We start from the raw sequence: 20,202 nt of genomic DNA on the forward strand, positions 1-20,202 counted from the left end.
GGCTCTTTTACTGAGACAAGGCCAGTCTCCATCCATCTATTCACGCTGTAAATATTTGCTCATCATCTACAGTGTACTGGACCTAGGGAACGTGTATGATGAGTAAGCCCCAGTCCCTGATCTACAAGAGGAAAAGACATTTGGGAAGACATATTTGTAAAGCAAATCACCCTAAAGTTCTCCAAAACCAAAAAAGCCAAACTTGTTGCCGCCAAGTCCATCTTGACTCATAGCAACCCTATAGGACAGAGTAAAACTGCCCCATAGGATTTCCAAGGCTATAGAGGAAAACCTGGTGACATAGTGGTTAAGAGTTTGACTGCTAACCAAAAGGTCAGCAGTTCAAATCCACCAGGTGCTTCTTGGAAACCCTATGGGGCAGTTCTACTCTATGAGTCAGGATCGACTTCCCAGCAATGGGTTTTTTAATCTTTAAGGAAGCCGACTGCCATGCCTTTCTCCTGCCACATATTTCTCCTGTGGAGCTGCTGGTGGGTTTGAACCACCGACCTTTTGGTTTACAGCTGAGCACTTAACCACTGTGCCACCAGGGCTCCTTCAACAAATCAAACTAGCAGAGGAAGGTATGCTAATTGGCAACCAAGGAACAAAGTGCCCAGGGTTAGAGTGAGGGCTGGGATTTGGAGAAGTTTCCCAGAGGGTTTGAGCAGGGCCTGGGAGGACAGGTACAAATTCACCTAGGGAAGAGGGTGATGGGAGGGAATTCCTGGCAGGTGGAGCAGCCTGAGCATGGATGCCGGGTCTTGCATTGGGGCGGGGTGCTCTGGAGAAGGGAGAGGGCTGTGTGAGAGGAGGCAGCGAGGGCGGGGTGGGGGCATTACCGAGGGAATGGGGAGGTTTTTAAGTGAGGTAGTGACAAGCCAGGTTTACATTTTCAAAGGATCTTGCTGATTGCTGTGTGGGGAACACATTGGAAAGGAGTAATGCTGGAAGCTGGGAAGTCTGCAAGTAATGAGGCCAGGACTAGGGAGATGGCCATGGGGGGTGGGGAGAAGGGGCCACCCCCAACCCGGGCATCTTACAGACAGGCACAAAGTGGGGGCACTTACGGGGCTCCTTCTTTCCACCTCCTATTCTGAGCAGGCCCCAAGAGTAGATCTTGTCCTATTTCTGCCCCCACCCCCCTTAGTTTAGGGCTTTGCTCTAGCTGTTTAGGGAAAGGAGAGAAACTAATGCTTTTCAGTTCAAGTGATGAGGATGGTGATGACGATGATGATGGCTGCCTTTTATGGAATGCCTCTGGGCTTGGGCTAGTAGTAGGTTCTCTACATATCCAATTTCCAGTTCTCAGCACAACCCTGAGAGAAAAGTAGTGTCATGCCCATTTTACAGAAATGGGTACCAAGGCTCAAAGGGGGAAGTGGCTTGTCCAGGGGCAGAGCCAAATGGGAGCCTGTGTGATTCCAATGAGCATCTCTTTGTACTGCACTGGGTGGCTGAACTGATGGTCACTCACTCTGGCATCAGTCCTGATGCCCTGCCTCCAAGCTGGCAGTGCAGGCTCAGGAGTCAGGCCAGATGGGCTGGGTTCGGGCCCTCCACTGCTAGCCCTGTGATGTTGGGCAAGCTGCTTCTCACCTCTGGGCCTCCGTGTCTCCAGGTATAATAAAAAAAGGACAAGAATGGAAGCTCCTTATAGGGCTGTTGGAAGCACAGTGCAGGATACATACATAAAAGGGCTTAATCAGTGTTAGGTCTTGTGCAGCTACTGCTCTTGACTGGAAAGGATGTTCTTGTAGTGGCTGCAGCCTGAGAAGCAGGCTGCTAAGATGTCATTTGGGGTCAGTAATGCTGAAACCTGAAGGAGAGACCCTTTGGACATGAATGACCTCCTCCTCTGTCTTCTGCCTGCTTCCCTCCTTCTCCTGGGAAGGAGAGGAGGTCAGGAGTCTGGATGGTTTCTGGGGTGGACAGGATAGTGGTTGCCTTTTCCTTTTGCTCTGGAGTTTCACTGTTGAGAATTGGTTGCAATCGCTGTGTTCTCTTGAATTTGAGGACTTCTGTGTAAAGCCATGACTTCTGGAGCTGGAGGCCAGCCATTAAATTGTCGGGAGCCTAGAATTCAGGACTCTGCCTTGGGTTTGCTCTGTCTGCTCTGGGGGGTAATAGCTGCCGCCTGGCACAAAGGGGAGAGCCTGGAGCGGAGCACACTGCATCCAAAAGCAAGTCTTCATTCCTTTCTTCTTCTGATCATGTAACTTTTGCTGATGTTGTAAAAAAGATAAGGATGCTTATTGTAAAAAATTAACGAAATAAATAAGTAAACGAGGCAGTAAAATGTAACAGTATCTGGACACATAGCTTCCCCCAGGTACATAGACAGACCTTCCCAGCCTCCTGCATTCTGCCCTATTCCCATAAACTAGTAACAGTCTAGTCCTTCTAGAATTATTTGAATGTTTTTCCTTTTACTGAGATGCAGCCAGTCCCCATCTATTTATTCATGCTGTAAACATGTGCTCATCACCTAGAGTGTGCTAGACTGAATGGGGTGTGTTAATAGAAACTTCTTTGAGCTTATTAATCAAATGTGTTCGTGGCAACTTATTTGAGGCCCATCAGGCCTTTGAATATATCTAGGAAAGGTGGTGGACCTGGCGAGAGTGTGTGGTGAGTAAGCCCCAGCCTTGACCTAGAGGAGGAAAAGACAATTGGGAAGGCGCATTTGTAAAGCAAAAAATCACCCTAAAATTCCCTGAAGTGTGCTAATTGGCAACTGGGGGACAAAGTGCTGTGAGGTGGGGGTGGGGTTCCTAACCCTGGGTTGGGGGTGGGATTCAGGGAAGCTTCCCAGAGAATTTGAGCAGGGCCTTGGATGAGAGGTACAAATCCATCACAGGAAGTGGGGTGATGAGAGGGCATTCCTGGCAGATGGACCAGTGAATTGTATCAAACATTTAAGGAATAAACAATACCAAGGTTGCACAAACCCTTTCAGAACATAGAGGAAGAGGTAACATTTCCAAATGGGTTTTATAAGGCCAGCAGAAACCTGACTACGATGTTCAGAAAAGAAAATTAAAAACCAGTATCTCTCATTAACATAGACACAAAAAACAAATTTTATGCATGTTCACGCACACGTGTGCAGGCACACACACACACACACACAGAGGCACACACACAACCTGAAAAACCTCAAATTTTGCTGAGAGAAACTAAAGATCTAAATAAATGGAGACATATGCCATGCTCATAGATTGGAAGGCTCAATATCATTAAGATATCAATGCTTTTCAAATGGATCTATAGGCTCAGTACTGCCCTAATCATAGCCCTGTCAGAGTTTTTGTAGAAACTGACAAGCTGAGTTTAACATACACATGAAAATGCAAAGAACTTAGAAAATTCAAAGCAATCTGGAAAAAGAAGGATAGTGTTGGAAGACTTTCACTACCTGACTTCAAGGCATAGGTTAATCAAAAGAATGTGGTGCTGTGTCACTGAATTGTACATGTAGAAATTGTTGACTTGATGTATGCTCTGCTGTGTATATTCTCAACAACAACAAAAATAAAATAAATTATAACAACAAAAACAATGTGGTACTGTGTAAAGATCAACACCCAGATATATGGAACAGTACAGAGTGCCCAGAAACGGACATACGCATCTATACAGACCCTAAATTTTTGACAAAGGCATCAAAGCATCAAAAGACATCATTAGGAAGACGAATAGACAAATCATAGGCTGGGAGAAAATATTTGCAAACATATGTCTGAGAAAGGATTAATATTGACAGTATACAAAAACTCCTATATAACTAATAAAAAAAAAGGACAAAATAATTGAATAGATACTTCATAAAAGATGTTATATAAATGGCCAATAAGCACATGAAAAACTGCTGGACATCATTTGTCATAATGGCAATGCAAATTAAAATCACAAGGAAATAACACCAGTACCCACCGGAATGACTAAAATTCAAAAGATTTGTCTTAGTTATCTAGTGCTGCTATAACAGAAATATCACAAGTGGGTGGCTTTAACAAACAGAAATTTTTTCAAAGTTAGGAGGCTAGCAGTCCAAATTCAGGGTGTTGGCTCTAAGGGAAGGCTTTCTGTATCGGTTCTAGAGGATATCCTTGTCTCTTTTGAGCTTCTGTTCCTCCATGATCTTCATGTGGCTTGGCATCTCACTTCCCCCGTCTCTGCTTGCTTAATCTGCATCCTTCAAATCTCAAAAGAGATTGACTTAAAACATACCCTATACTAATACTGTCTCATTACCATCACAAGGAAAACTCGGTCCTAAATGGGATTATAAACCACAGGTATAAGGGTTAAGATTTACAACACATATTTCTGGGGGGCAAAATTCAATGAGTAACAACTGTTTACCCAAATATTGATGAGGCTGTAGAGCAACCGGAACTCTCATACATTGTTGATGGTAATGTAAGATGGTACAACTACTTTAGGAGGAGATCTGTCCAGTTCTTTTAAAACACAACACGCCTCTATCCTATGGCTCAGTAATTCCACTCCTAAGCACTTAAAAGAAATAAAAACACATGTGCACAAAAAGACTTGTACAAGGATATTTATAGCAGCTTTAATTCATTAATTTTTATTACTTAATGAATTCATTTATTCTTTAATTCATAGCCAAAAATTGAAAACTGCCCAGGTGTCCATTAACAGAAGGATGGATAAATTACGGTAGTCACACAATAGAATGCTACTCAATAAAATTATACAAAACATGGATGAATCTCAAAATATCCTGGTGGAAAGAAGCCAAACACAGAAGAGTTCATACAGCATGATTTATTCTGTTTACCTGCAGTTCTGAAACAGGCAAAACTAAGAACAGTGGCTACCTCTGGAGATTGGTGATGCGGGTGGTGGGTATTGACTGGGAAGAGCAGAAGGGAGCTTTCTGGAGTGATGGTAATGTTCTATATCTTGATGGGGGTTTGGGTCACATAGATGTACACATTTGTCAAAACTCTTCAAATGGCATACTCAAGATCTGTGCATTTCAACCTATGTAAATTTGACCTAAAAATTAATAAACAAATATTGAACTCTAGTCAATTATATACATACTTAAGCGCTTAAAGGTGAAGTGTACTGATGTCTTCAACTCACTCTGAAACACATAAAAAAAGACTGATAATGGATAGAGGGTGGATAGATGGGTGGTATACCAAATATGGCAAAATGTTAATCGTAGAATCTAATTGGTGGGTGTATGGCTATTCAGAGTAAAATTCTTTAAATTTTTTTGTATACATATTTGACAATGTTTATAATAAAATGTTAGGGGGAAATATAAAGACCCTCTGTGAGGAGTAGCATTTTCAATATTGTCCTAAACTAGCATTTTTCAAAGGGTAGACTTCGCCTCACCAACATATAAAACACCCAAGGGTGCTTGTTAAAAACGCACATTTCCATATCTATGGGAGTGGCTTTGATAAACTGCATTTTTAACAGATTCTTCCCCGGCACTTAAGTGGGCCCACAGACATTTAATAATTACTGCTCTCTACTCCCATCTCTGTTGAATTTCATTCCACACCCAGGCCTTCAACTGCCCCCACTTCACTGCTGACTCTAAAACTTTGATCTCTCTTAAGCTCCCTCCCCGTTTGGGCTAGGGATTTCCATTGGCCTGCCTTACAGGCACCTTAAACTCTCCAGATCCTGTATTGGACTCACATTTTCCTACTCCTACTTCCCTGTCTCACTCTCTTCCCCAGCATTCCCCATTCTAGGAAAAGGTCTCCTCCCATGCAGTTGACCAAACCAGAAACCTGGGGGTCACTCTAGACTCTTCCTCTTTCATCTCCACTTATTTCAGGTCAAAATGTCTTGCTGACTCGATATCCAAAACATGTCACATCCTACTCTTTGCCCCATGGACAGTCAATGCCTTAGTCCAATTGTCCATTTCACTTCCCAACCCTTCTCAGTGGCAGAGGAGCTCAAAATACTAGAGGCAGCAAGAAGGGTCAGGAAGTGGGGCATTATGACCACTGGACAGAGGTTAAATAACTTGCCCAAGGTCACACAGCTAGGAGGTGCTGAAGTGAGAATTTGAACCCAGGCTTTTTGGTTTCAGAGTTTACATTCAAACCACCATGCTTTACTCAGTAAACAACAGCAGGGCTTCTCTTTAATTTTTATGAACAGATTTAACTACGTTCGTGTTAGATTAACAGTAGCTGCTGTAACAAATAAATCCCCCAGTCTCAACGACTTCATAAACAAAAATTTCTCGTTTCACAACATTCTTCTCTAAGTGGTGGTAGAGGCACCCAGGCTTCTTCCATTGTGTGACGCTGCCATCTTCCAGGCATCGTCCCGCTCTGCATTCAGCCAGCAGTTGGAGGAGGAGCACATAGTGTTATTTTCACAGGCCAGGTCTGGGAATGGCAAATGTTGCTTTCACCAAGTGGTACCTCAGCTGTGTGCCCTAGAGGAAAAGGAAATGGAATTTGGAAAGTGCCTAAGAGTTTTTATCACAATCAAATCACTCATATTCTGATTTATTCAAGAAAGACTGAGCACCTATTCTATAGCTAAATTTATGCTGGCTTATGGCTTTTAATTTTTTTAATTCATTAATTAGTACACAAAAATTAGAATGTCCTCTTCCTCAAAACAGCAAGGCAAAAAGCATAGAGATTTCCTAGACACATCCAATTACTTTGAGGGACCACACTGGGGCCGGAGACCATAGTCTCAGTGGATATCAGGTCAATTGATATAACAAAGTTTATAAACAAAATGTTATATATTCCACTTTGGTGAGTAGTGTCTGGGATCTCAAAAGCCTACATGTGACGTATGTCTATTGGTCCCACCCCACCCAGAGCAAAGGAGAATGAAGAAAACCAAAGACACAAGGAAAACACTAACCCAAAGGATTAAAGGGCCATATGAACCAGAGGAATGGTGCTGCATTCATCATCAAAAGAATGGGAATTCCAGAATGCGTAATTGTGCTCATGAAGAACCTGTACATAGATCAAGAGGCAGTTGTTCAGACAGAACAAGGGGATACTGCATGGTTTAAAGTCAGGAAAGCCGTGCATCAGGGTTGTATCCTTTCACCATACCTATTCAATATGTATGCTGAGCAAACAATCTGAAAAACTGGCCTATATGAAGAACGGGGCAACAGGATTGGTGGAAGACTCATTAACAACCTGCTTTATGCCAATGACACAAACTTGGTTACTGAAAGCGAAGCGGACCTGAAGCACTTGCTGATGAAGATCAAAGACCATAGCCTTCAGTATGGATTAGACCTCAATATAAAGAAAACAAAAATCCTCACAACTGGACCAAAAAGCAACATCATGATAAATGGAGAAAAGATTGAAGTTGTCAAGGATTTCATTTTACTTGGATCCACAATCAATACCCATGGGAGCGGCAGTCAAGAAATCAAAAGACACATTACATTGGGCAAATCTGCTGCAAAAGACCTCTTTAAAGTGTTGAAAAGCCAAGATGTCACCCTGAAGACCAAGGTGCGCCTTACTTAAGCCATGATATTTTCAATAAAGTCATATGCATGCGAAAGCTGAACAATGAATAAGTAAGACAGAAGAACTGACACCTTCGAACTGTGATGCTGGCGAAGAATATTGAATATACCATGGACCGTCAAAAGAACAAACAAATCCGTCTTGGAAGAAGTAACCAGAATGCTCCTTAGAAGCGAGGATGGTGAGACTACATCTGACATACTTTGGACACATTGTCAGGAGAGATCAGTCCCTGGAGAAGGACATCAAGCTTGGTAAAGTACGGGGTCAATGAAAAAGAGGGAGACCTTCAGCAAGATGGACTGACACAGTGGCTTTAACAAGGGGCTCAAGCATAGCAACAACTGTGGGCGTGGCGCAGGACCGGGCTGTGTTTTGTTCTGTTGTACACAGGGTTGCTATAAGTCAGAACCAACTCGACAGCACCTAACAACAACATGAATCAGACTCCACCAGCCTGAGAACTGAAGAACTAGATGGTGCCCAGCTACCACCAAGGACGGCCCTGACAGAATCACAACAGAGCTTCAGATAGAGCCGGAAAAAAATGTAGAACAGAATTCAAATTCACATAAAAAGACCAGACTTTCTGATCTCCCAGAGATTGGAGGAATCCCCAAAACTATGCGCCAACCCCCAACGCTCTGGTAACCCAGAACTGAAAGCATTCCTGAAGCCCACTTTTCAGACATAGACAGGCCTATAAACCAAAAAATAACACACATGAGGAATGTGCTTCTTAGTTCAGTCAAATATATGAGACTAGACGGGCAGCTCCTGTCCAAAAGCAGGACGAGAAGGCGGAAGGGACAGGAACTGCATGAATGAATGCAGGGAAATCGGGGTGGAAAGGGAGAGCATGCTATCACATTGTAGGGATTGCAACCAATGTCACAAAACAATGTGTGTATAAATTTTTGGATGAGAAATTAACTTGAGCTCGAAAGTTTTGCCTAAAGTGCACGCACACACACACACATGAAAGGCAAGCATACACGATTGGATAGTTATATCCATATAAAATCACTGAACTTGACCAATTATTAAAAAGGTACGCATAAATTTCACATCAGCTTTTTAGATAAATTCGTTACACATCTTCTACATGCTCCAAAGTAGACAAAACAAACCCCCCAGCACCAGAAAACTAAAAAGGTGAGTCATGGGTTGAATTATGTCCTACCAAAGCATCTGTCAACTTGGCTAGTTCATGATTCCCGGTATTGTGTGACTGGCCACCATTTTGTCATCTGATGTGATTTTCCTGTGTTGCAAATCCTACCTCTATAATGTTAATGAGTCAGGATTAGAGGCAGTTATATTAATAAGGCAGAACTCTACAAGATTTGGTTGTCTGTTAAATGTCACTCTCTTAGGAGATATAAAAGAGAGAAGCAGAGACAGGGGGACCTCATACCAAAAAACAAGAGCCAGGAGAATAGTGCATCCTTTGGACCCAGGGCCCCTGCGCTGAGAAGCTTGGACCTAGGGAAAATTGGTAAGGACCTTCCCCCAGAGCCCTCAGAGAGAGAAATCCTTCCCCCGTAGCCAGCCCGCTGAATTCAGACTTCTGGCCTCCTAAACTGTGAATGAATAAATTTGTTAAAGCCATCCACTTGCAGTATTTCTGTAACAGCAGCACTAGATAACTAAGACAGGTTGTAAAAATACTTGGAGGTACCCTACACTGCTTCACAATTGCTATTGCTAGAAACACAATGAAATTTTCTAAGTGCTCCTAGATTTTTAAATTAAAAAAAAAAAAGGGGCATGTGTCAAGCCCTCTGTGGAAAAACAGACTTTCCAAATAAGCTAAAACAGTGTCATGTGCGGCACATACATTTCTTAAGTACATATTTTAGGTAAAAGTGACATGATACTGGTTTTAGGAAAAATGGATTTGTAGATAAAATTTTGCCTGTTTCCCTTCAAAATGACTTATGTAATATGAGGATGTTTTTCTAAAGCTATCACTTATCAAAGGCCACGCGCTGCGCTTTGAGCTAAGTGTTTTCTGTGCATTTTCTTATTTCAACCTCACAACCAACTTTTGACATAAGTACTAAAAAGGCCTGGGTGTTTTTATCAGCATGGAACGAATATAGAGATAAAAATCAAAACAGTCTAAAGCAAGATTTAAAAAACATTCACATTTATATACAACTTGTTTCCAACTTCCACTGACCTTGGGTTCTGCTACCCAAGGATAAAGAAAACAGCAATCTAGAGTAAGTCGATGACATTTGGAAAACTGACCCGTTTTAATTATTTAAAAACAAAACACAACCTCACATTTCCTTTGCCATCTACAATTCAGTTATATCCAAACATTCTAAGACCAAACAGATCACCCCTGCCCAGCAGCAGAGAATGGAAAGGAGACGCTGAAGATGAAGGTGGTTGCTGCGGACCGCAGTTCCAGCTGTCCGTCAAGGCTTCCGTTCAAACACACTCCAAGGCTTTTCATTTGTCTGTTAAGGTGTTTCACAGGAAGTTCTTGAAAATCATATCAATCCCAGACACCACGCTTGTTCGATGATGCACAGCTCCATGATATTGGCATTTCCATGTGACTCAGAGGAAGAAAAAGTAATTCCGTCTTTTTTATTGGTGGCATAGACTTTAATGGCAGCCAGATTCCTTCAGTAAGAAATGAGGAAAAGAAAAGATCCGGGCTGTGCTAGGTGCTGGTTTCTATTTATCTTTCCGAGGGTGTGACTTCAGAAGAGTTAAATCACACTCCTGCCACTACAATGATTAGTACTAGTCATTTTTTTTCTTTTTTTAGATGATAAAAAGGAAAATACTCAATGGACATAAAAATGGTCGTTTTTTTTTTTTCCGGTCAACTCCCTTCCCTTCCCCCCGCCAAAAAAAAAAAAAAAGATACAAAATGAACATACAGTTGGGATGGTAACTCTGTTGAACATTCCAATTCACCAGTCACTTGTCCCCTACCCAGGTACGGGAACAGCCATTAGGTTTTATTAGTAATGTTACAGTAGTAACCAGATGTGTTAATGGCAGCTGATTAGAGGTCCATCAGTCCTTTGAATACATGTAGGAAAGCAAGGCTGTAGTTCTCTGACTGCCCATATCTGAACACATTCAGCTACCACTGAAACTACAAAGGAAGAAAAAAATATATTTATTCCAAGATTCATTTACTGGGATTTTTAAGCGCCCTTTCTTCTGTAGAGCCCAGGAGTGGTGACAATGTGCTAGGGACTGCTGTGTTTCCCAGCATGGGCTCCCATCCTCTGAGGGTCCTGAGAAGGATAGTGGATTGGTCCTGGAGCCCTCATGAAAGGAGGGGGTGGTCCCATCGGGTGGAACATGTGTGGCCCAAAACCTGCAGATGCAAGAGAACAGATCTGTCAGACTTGCAGTTCTCTTGACAATATCTGATACCTCGAAATCATCCTAAGGTCAAAATATTCTACACATAGATCAAACTGACAAGGGGCTTAAGAAAATATCAGCCAACAAAGACTTGCTTTGCTTAGGACTGTCTACCTGTATGATTTCCTTGGTTTTGGAGACCTTTCCCCTGAGTCCAAGTTAAAAAACAGAAACAAAAAACTCCACACAACTCATGTGCCTGCTAGTATGTCTTCTGAGCCTGCTATGAATCAAGTATGCCCAGACTCACCAGACAGGGGCAGGATTCAATCAGGATTTGGGAAGAGAGGGAGACATCATGCTGACGGCACAACCTGGATGATTAACCTAGATGTTCTATACCAGAATGGAGGGTGTTCAGAAACCAGGGCTTTCTTCTGAGTACAGGATCGCTGCCACAGGAGACCCAGCTACTTGTGACTTCCTCACAGTTTACCATCACTGACATTCTCTAGGACCGTGTGTTAAGTGCCGGCCCTGAGCTCGTCATTACTGGTCACCAAGAAGATGAAGGGCTTGAGCCAAAATGTTACTCAATTACATTCCCAAGCACACTGTTTGGTTTATCTAACCATTTTTTTGTAATCAGACTTCCTTGATGAAGGTGAGATGTCATGTCCACAGCCCACACTTTCAGTAAGAGTGGCCTAGGTCATCAGTTTGGGATTAGTTTACAACAGGGTACAAATTAGTGACAGATGGCTGCAGTCCAGTAACTACTCCTGCTCTGATTATACACATACTCAGATCTTTGGAAAGGCCAGGAAAAAAATACCAGCAATTCTAAATAAATCAAGTTTACTTGCAAATTTCTTCAGGGCAAACTCAAAGAATCTAGATGGTTGAGACTTGACAGTGAGTGTGAAGATGGGACTTCCATAAGGATTTTTCTGAGCTAAGGAAGTCAGATCTATTTACTAAGAAGGAGGATGGATGTTACCTGGGGGTGGGGGCGGGGCAATGCCAGGGGGTGGAGGCAGGGCAATGTTGACCACAGCTGGAGGACCACTTGGGGGAAGGTTGAAGTAGTTGGCAGAGGCTTCCTCTTCTGCTGCAGGAGGAGGAGGAAGAGCTGGAGGAGAGAAAACAGCCAAGGGTAGAGAGGAACACAATTATTACACAACACTGTTTCCATCCACTTTTAGGTCCTCCAGGGTCCTGCTAGGAGAACAGAGCTGCTGCCAGAGGAGGTTCAACACCTCACCAGACAGAGGAACTGCAGGGCAGGTGGAGCATCTCAAGTCAGCAAGCTGCTGGCTGGGCAGAAGTCCACACTCACCTCCTGGCAGTCCTGGAACGGGCTCGAGCTTGATTCCAGAGTCTGTGGTTCCGTCCTTCTCTTTTTCTTTTCCTCTGGCTGCCTGGGATCTGACAGACACAGACACACGCCATCAGCACTTTATCCACCTTATCTCACACCTGTGCTTCTCATGTTCCGCACTCAAATGAGGTTCCTTCACTTTTTGCCTTCTTTTCACCACTCTTCCCCCATAAATTCTACAGTGCAGAGTGAACAACAGCAAAGATTTTGAAGCCAGAAAGACTGGAGTTCCAAACTTCCTTGCTAGAACTGTTGTAAGAACTAGAAGAGGCAACACCTATGTGCTTAGCACATAGAACGCACACCATAAGGGCAGCTGCTGCTACCAGTGATTCGCCCTCTCAGGTTCCAAGCTGGAAACTCATTTCCCTTTTGAGCTTTCGGGGAGTTTTTACCTGGATCTCTTTTGTGAAATCATCACTTTCAAACCTAAAATAGTTATTCTTCCCTGTTTCAGTGCCTCCACTAGACAATCAGCCTCTAGAGGACAGAATCTAGGTGTTAATTCATTAGTAAACACTCAATTCTACTTTCCATTCCCTGGCGTAATACTTGCCCTATAACATTCAGTCAGAAAAATACAAACCTTCAAAGGAGATTACTATACCAAGACTCTGAACAAATTTTCAAAGCATGATTCTCCCAACATCCACAGGAAACAAGTATAAGACAGAGAATTAAAAAGAAATTCTTTTTAAAGATCCTATTCATTTAAGCCTGTTTGTCAAAAGTTTCCTAAACCAAAACCTGTTGTCGTCAAGTCGATTCCAACTCATAGCGACCCTACAGGACACAGCAGAACTGGCCCATGGGGTTTCCAAGGAGCAGCTGGTAGATCCAAACTGCCCATCTTTTGGTTAGTAGCCTGAGCTCTTAACCACTGTGCCACCAGGGCTCAAACAGCTTACTAGTCCCAAGATAATGAAAGTTTCTTGAAAATCTCCATAAAGATATTTTAAAATTATCTAATTCTCACCTTCCCCATTTCACGTTGAGTCTGCGGCCATTGACAATCAACTTATTAAAGGATTTCTCCGCAGCCACTTCTGCAGCTTGCCTTGTGGCAAACTGAATGAAAGCACACTGCTGTCTCTGCACAACGGTGATAGTCCGGATCTCTCCAAATTGGTAGAAATGATTTCTGAAAGGATGCAGCCAGAGAAAAATCAGAGTCAACAACATACAGACATTCCCAGGAGATTGAAACTGGATTATTAACTCCTTCAATGACTCAGCACCAGGCAGGTGGACCCCATGGTGACCTGCCTAACTACCTTACCTTAATCTGGGTGCAGCCTATTGAGACAGGAAAAGAAAAATAATGAGAGAAAACAGGCTGGCAAACATCTCGGGGCTTTCCCAGGGAGGAAGAAGGCTCCAACGGGTCCCTTAAGGATCTTAAACCCCGTTATCAGGGGCTGGCAAACTATGGGCCATGAGCCAAGATTGTTAAAATTTTTAAAGGCTTGTAAAACATAAAAAATGAAGACGTTGTTGACAGAAATTGTATATGTCCCACAAGCCTAAAGTATTTGCTATCTGGACTGCTAAAGAAAAGGTCTGCCAACCCATGGGGGTTATCTAGCTCACTTAGCCAGGGTTTAATGGAGATAGACTACCAAGGGCAGGCTACAAAGTTAAAGAAGTTTCTTCTTGACTTTATCTCTTTGGAAGAGGTAATTTCCATCTGCCCAGCTGTTTCATCTAGCCAAACAAAATACAAATTTACCAAATACTAGTCTCTTTAAAAAGCCAACCATTTAAACCATAGGAGTTTTATAATCTCGAAGCTCCCCCTCCTCTGCATAACTAACCATGCTTAGACATGAGCCATCCTTTAAAAATTCTAATGGGCTATTAGGCCAAATAGAACCCCATGTAACAATTACCATGTGCAAGGATGGAGTAAGCACTGTTGATGAGCATTACTGCTCTGGCATCATACCCAACAATTTTATAAAAATTCTAGTCAACGCGACACTAACTACAGTGGCTAAAGAAAAATGTACTCCATATAGAATTATCATGCTTGCCTATGTTTTAACCAGTAAATTCTTCTAGGGCCATTAAAGGCTTACAGAGCTCAGAATTATATCCACAAACCTTAGGTCTGTCTCAGTAATTGTATCACCCAGACCACCAACATATAGTGTGGTGATAGTCTTGTCCTCTGGCGGGTCCAGACGAGGCATTGTTGACGCCCGCTTTAGAAGCTTATCTGCCACAGGGTCATTGATTCCGTAATATCGGTCTTTGATATTCTGATCAGCAAGGGGGTCATCTGGGTCTGTAGGCTTCTCGTGTCTATGGATCAAGAGAAGACAACGCATAAATGGGAGGCAAAGGAAAAAAAATTTTTTTTTACGAGCATCTCCCAACAATAGCTGTAATATTAAAGTCCCAAATGTATACCCTGAAATGACTTTTGAACTAGAAGTCATGCCAAAATATAATGATCAAAATAGTGTTACTATAAAAACAAAAACCAAGCCTACTGCCATCAAGTAGATTCCAACTCATAGTGACCCTACACAGTAGAACATCCTCATAGGGTTTCCAAGGCTGCAAGTCTTTACAGAAGCAGACTGCCACATCTTTCTCCTTCATAGTGGCTGGTGGGTTCGAACTGCTGACCTTCTGGTTAGCAGCCAGGCACTTAACTGCTGGGCTACCAGGGCTTCTATAGTTACTATAAAACAAAAAACCCAACCTGTTGCCATCGAGTTGATCCCAACTTATAGTGACTGTATAGAACAGAGTAGAACTACTCCATAGGGTTTCCACGGCTGCAATGTTTATGGAAGCAGGCTGCTATATCTTTCTCTCATGGAGTGGCCGGTGGGTTTGAACGGCTGACCTATCGGTTCACAGCCAGGCACTTAACCACTGCACCACCAGCACTCCTAGAGTTACTATAGTTACTATCGAAATACGAGATTTACCCTATTACGTAAGGACTTCCTAGCCTCCTGTAAGCCTTTTAAACAGCCATCTAGGGTGTCAAAGTTTCCACATGAAAAAATACTTTTGGCACAATGCACCCCAAGACAAAATGGGACGAATGGTTACCATTCTTCAGGTCAATGTTTCTTAATGTATTTGAGGTCCTGCATTTCACTAAGAATCTGATTCAAGCTATGGACCCAGCCCCAGAAAAAGGCATTTATAATTTGTGTTTGTGCTGGGGGCGGGGGGGGGGAGGGGGTCGGGTCAGGGAGAGTGTGAACCAACCCCCAAGTTAAGAATTCCCAATCCCAGATGTTTGGCAGTCTTGACTGAAACATACTCACACGCCCTTTAAGAGTCTGCCCTAATTTGACTTCACCTATACACTGGGATTCAAGTTATTTATACCATGACAGTAAAGACTTACATTTCAGGCAGAAACTTTTAGGGTCAAGATCTATATTACAATGGCACAGCAACTTGGTTTCCAAGGCTCGGTTATTATGTATATCCAAACTATAAATTAACTGAGCTCTTCTAAATATAACAGTTTCAAGACATGAGATATATTAACTAGTTGTATGATTTTAAAGCAGAAATAATGTAAGCTAACATCTCCCACTTCTTGGATGACATAGCATCTGAAAGAAATACTGAAAACATGGTTCAGCTCTTGCCTGTAGGGGCACTCCTCTCCTCTCTTGCACTCTCCTTTCACCCAGAAGGAGCAAATGTGGGGTCGATTCCTTTTGTAGTAGGGTGTGGTCCGGGCCAGTTTGAGCAGCATGTCACTAGTGGATGTAGCTTTCCCCAGCATGCCAACTGGCCTTGTTCCATCAGAGTTAGAAATCTACACAGCAATGACAAATTCCAAAGATAAGACTGTGTCAATTCGCAGGGATTCTTGTATCAAACATCAAATGTAAAGCTACATCAAGAAAGTGGCAGCACACCTCTCTCTCCATATTCTGTGTGTAGTACTCTTTGTTGACATCTGACTTTGGCATGTCATCCTTGAAAGACAACCCTGCATCACGAACCTGGATGGGCAGGCCTGGTATAAAAGAAAGGAGGGAAAAAACTCACGTGTATTTAAATATATGCAGCACAGAATATATCATCGTCCTTCCTTTCTCTACTCCCATTTGGTACCAGACATTTATTACATTTTTATTCAAAATCTTAGTACCATCAGCTTGAGCGCTACAGAGCATTCTAAGAAATTGCCCAAATCCCTAAGTTGTCATAAAATTTGATGAAAAGTTTTAGAAAATCTTTTAGATGAACAAACTGACTATATTAGATTTGACCTGCAGATTAATGATGTATCTAGTTTTTAATATTATGAGATTTAATTTCAAAATAAACATAAAATAAGGTTTATTTTAGGCTGTACCACAGTTATAGTCATGTAAGAGTCATTCTATTCTACAATTAGAATACCTCCTTAACAAACATATAAATCATCTTAAACAACATGACACGACTCTCATTAATAAAGTTTTTAAACATATATGAACTCACATTCCCCTCTTCTCTTTTATTTTGGTGTATACTACAAACCCTTTTATTATTTTTCTTCGAATGTCACCCACTATTAAAAAAAACCACTCCCCAAAGCTGTTACTCTGAAACAGTAGCAATGTGATAATATATAGTCCTAACAACACTCTTTATACAAAAATATAAAGCAGAATTAGTCTATGAGCTTTGAGTTGGGATTATGAAAAAAAGCTCTGCATCAAGAAAGAGGCCCCAGGCAAGAAATTATTTATCACAGGCTCAATACCTTTTACCTTACTTTTGCTACAGGCATATACATGGGGGAGGTTAGGACGATTCTGATTAACTCCCAAATCTGTCTTAAGTTCCTACTGTTATTCAGGAGGACTCTAGAATGGCTTAGCATGGTTCTCCTCTCCCTGGGAAAGCAGACTACATTGCAAAATTGGGTCAGAACCAGAGATTGAGTGAGAGATGGGAGACAAAAAGACATGTTTGTTATCTAGGGCACCTGTATCTTCGTATTTTCAGATCTATTTGACAGGGCAGACACACCATATTCTAGGTCCAAGAGGCAGGTCTGACAGACATTCTTTAATTTGCTGCACGTTTGGCACACTTCAGTCTTCTTGAAGCGCATTCGGACGCCGGGGCACCAGCGGAATACTGTGAATGGCCTGGCACAGATCTGGAACACAAAGCAAGAGCCACAGGGTGTTAATGGCCCTCAGCTGGACGATCAATCCAGGGGATTTAATAACTGCAGAGGATTCGAAGAAAGGAGTCCTGAACTTAGGATTTGGAAGAGACCTTGGCAATCGCCTAGTCTGAATGCTACCTGATGTTCCCATTCTATTTACAACACCCTTTACCAGTAGTTAAAAAATTCGCACAATACAGCAATGTAAAACACTCAAAAAGTTGAAGTCTCCCTACCCTAGAGATAATTGCTTTTAACAATCTGGACCTTAACTACTTTTTCTGGGGGGAGGGTGTCATATACTCCTTTGAGAATCTTAAGACAGCTATGACCTTCCTCCTCAGCTAAAATGATCACATGCATAATCATACAACATACGGTACACAAACTCAGGGGCTTCAAAGTCCATCTACGACACCAGGTTAAAAACCTCTACATTAAAGGGCTCATTTTCTTACCTCCTACAATAAACAGTTACCAGTCAGTGAGTACATAAATGACCTGTGAAAGTTCTGTAGCACTGACTTTCATTGTGTTGTTGCATGCCACTGACTCAATTCTGACTCATAGCGAACCTATATGACTACCTAGAGTAGAACTGCTGCATAGGGTTTCCTAGGCTGTAATCCTTACAGGAGCAGATCTTCAGGTCTCTGCTCCTGCAGAGCTGCTGGGTGGGTTCAAACCACTGACCTTGCAGTCAGCAGCTGAGCGCTTAACCATTGCATCACCAGGACTCCTTCACTGACTTTTATTAGAGGCCTTCGGAGTTCAGCAAGTTGAAGGTGAGTTTGGTATACAAAGGAAAATAAAGTAAGATCATTACTCTTTAATAGACCTACTTACTTTGCATTCCTTCCCATACTTTTCTTTGGTCTGAAATAAAAAATACAGAGAAGTGGCATTAACAGAAAAATAAATAAATAAAACAACCAGATGTCTACATCCTCCCTAAATACAACCCATAAAATGTGTCTGGATATAGCCCTGGCATTCTAAACAGAAAAAAAAAAAAATCCTTTTGGGGGTGGGGCGGGGATCTATTCTAATCACTTGTTAAGTGTTATAAATCTCCCAAGAGTCTCATGGATCTACCACTAGGTAAGTGCATGTGTTTCCACAGCCACAGCGCTTTAAGATTCACTGCTGGCTCCCAAGTTCTCTTGTAAAGAACTAAAATTCCTAATGGTTTTCATGATCCTTAAATGAGGGAGGTACAGCCATGGCCAGCCCATTTTACCAGTTTAGTCAGAAGGCAACTACTATAGACTATCCCCGCGCTGATGCCCTGTACAGTATAGTAAACTCTGTTCCCATAAGCTCTTCAAACATCTCAAACGTATCAACATGCGCTCTAAGACCAATCACAATATAGTAACTCGCCCCAGTCTAATTATTAAATGTTAGCCGCCACTAAATTTTACACTTATAAATAAGGATGGGGATTCCTTGCTTCACCCCGGGACCCAAGACCCACACCCACATACAATAATGAGAGTACAAGGTGCAGTGGCCCAAAGGCATCTGACTGGGAGTCTGGACCCTGGATTCTAGTCCTGGTTCTCTTCCTAACTTGCAGAGGACCCTGGAGTCACAAGGTTTTATTTTAAATCCCACCTCTACCCATTACTTGGTATGTGAAAAGACACTTATAAAACTCTCTGTGCCTCAGATTAATGGACCAACCTCCTAGGTAAATGCTCAACAAATATTAGCTATTATCATGACTCCTATATGACAGGATTGTTGCTGAACTCCAACGTGAGAAAAGAAGCATGACACTCCTTTGCAAACTGGCCTGCACTTTGGGTCTGCAAAGAAGCGTCACGGACAGCCAGCCAAGTACCACAACACTGACACAACACAAATAACTCCCCTCTCACACGCGACCACTCACCATTCGGATATATGGGTTTTCTCCAAGACACGTCTGGCACAGAATGGGGAAGTCCTGGTGAAAATGGGAAATCTGGTTGAAGCCCAGGTTCCGAAGACCCTGACATCTCTGCCAGCCTCATGCGGGCAGGCGAACGGCAATCAAGGGTGGGGGACAGGGCAGGAACCCTAGGTCCAGCACGGGCCTGGTCGCGGGAGGGGGCGCTGTCTGCACTTCCGGCAGGCGGCGGGAGAAAAGACAACCAGCTCGAAAGGCTGGCGAAGCAGGAATGGAAAGGGGGCTGGACCCGGACCCGGCTAAGCCCCCTCTCTCCAAGCCTGTATGTGGGCTGCCCCTCCAGCCTCCTGCTCCGGCCAAGCTAGGCCGCGGCGCTCGCTCCTCCCCGGGATTCTTTCGGGCACTCGGCAGCCTCGCCCTGCCCGCCCGCGTGAGGGCCAGCGTGGCCACCTCCTTCCGTCCTTCTCCGGCAGGCACACTCACCGCATCCTCCCAGTTCTGCCTGTTGTAGGTGTTAGAACCTAAAGAGGTCGCCATCTTGAGAGCGTCCGGAGGCAGCGGTGGCTTCCGACTTAGAAGAGGGGACCGCCACAACCCCGCGCCCGGAAGCTGGTACCTGGCCTGTCTACGTCTTATTTGTGCGTCCAGTGCGCCCTTGGGGGCGGGCCTTGTGCGTCATGACGTCGCCCGCTCTTGGAATTTCTTCGCTTAATTAGTGTCTTCGTGCTTGTAGCATAGCCTGATGCTTCTTTGTGGGTTTCTGGGTGGCGCAAAGAGTTTGTGCCTACTTGGGATGAAGAGCCATAAGTTCAAGTGACTTATTTAAAAACTGGACGAAAGAATGAAAGAACAATAATGAATGGAGAACTGGGATTAAAACAGCATTAGCTATCACTTACTGAGC

General features: G+C 43.1%; 1 protein-coding gene across 1 annotated transcript; it reads right to left on the bottom strand.

Moving 5' to 3' along the window:
• Positions 1–10,402: 10,402 nt before the first annotated feature.
• Positions 10,403–19,937, bottom strand: RBM22 (RNA binding motif protein 22). The gene is made up of 11 exons (XM_049874091.1): positions 19,782–19,937; positions 19,302–19,355; positions 18,251–18,280; positions 17,260–17,392; positions 16,155–16,255; positions 15,879–16,051; positions 14,359–14,559; positions 13,232–13,396; positions 12,214–12,302; positions 11,875–12,006; positions 10,403–10,884 (listed from the first exon to the last, which is right to left on the bottom strand). Exons 1-11 carry the CDS (start codon positions 19,833–19,835, stop codon positions 10,754–10,756), a joined length of 1,263 nt encoding a protein of 420 aa, XP_049730048.1. The 5' UTR covers positions 19,836–19,937; the 3' UTR covers positions 10,403–10,753.
• Positions 19,938–20,202: the final 265 nt, after the last annotated feature.

This window comes from Elephas maximus, chromosome 2 (genome assembly GCF_024166365.1).
Source record: "Elephas maximus indicus isolate mEleMax1 chromosome 2, mEleMax1 primary haplotype, whole genome shotgun sequence".
Taxonomy (NCBI): Eukaryota; Metazoa; Chordata; class Mammalia; order Proboscidea; family Elephantidae; genus Elephas; species Elephas maximus.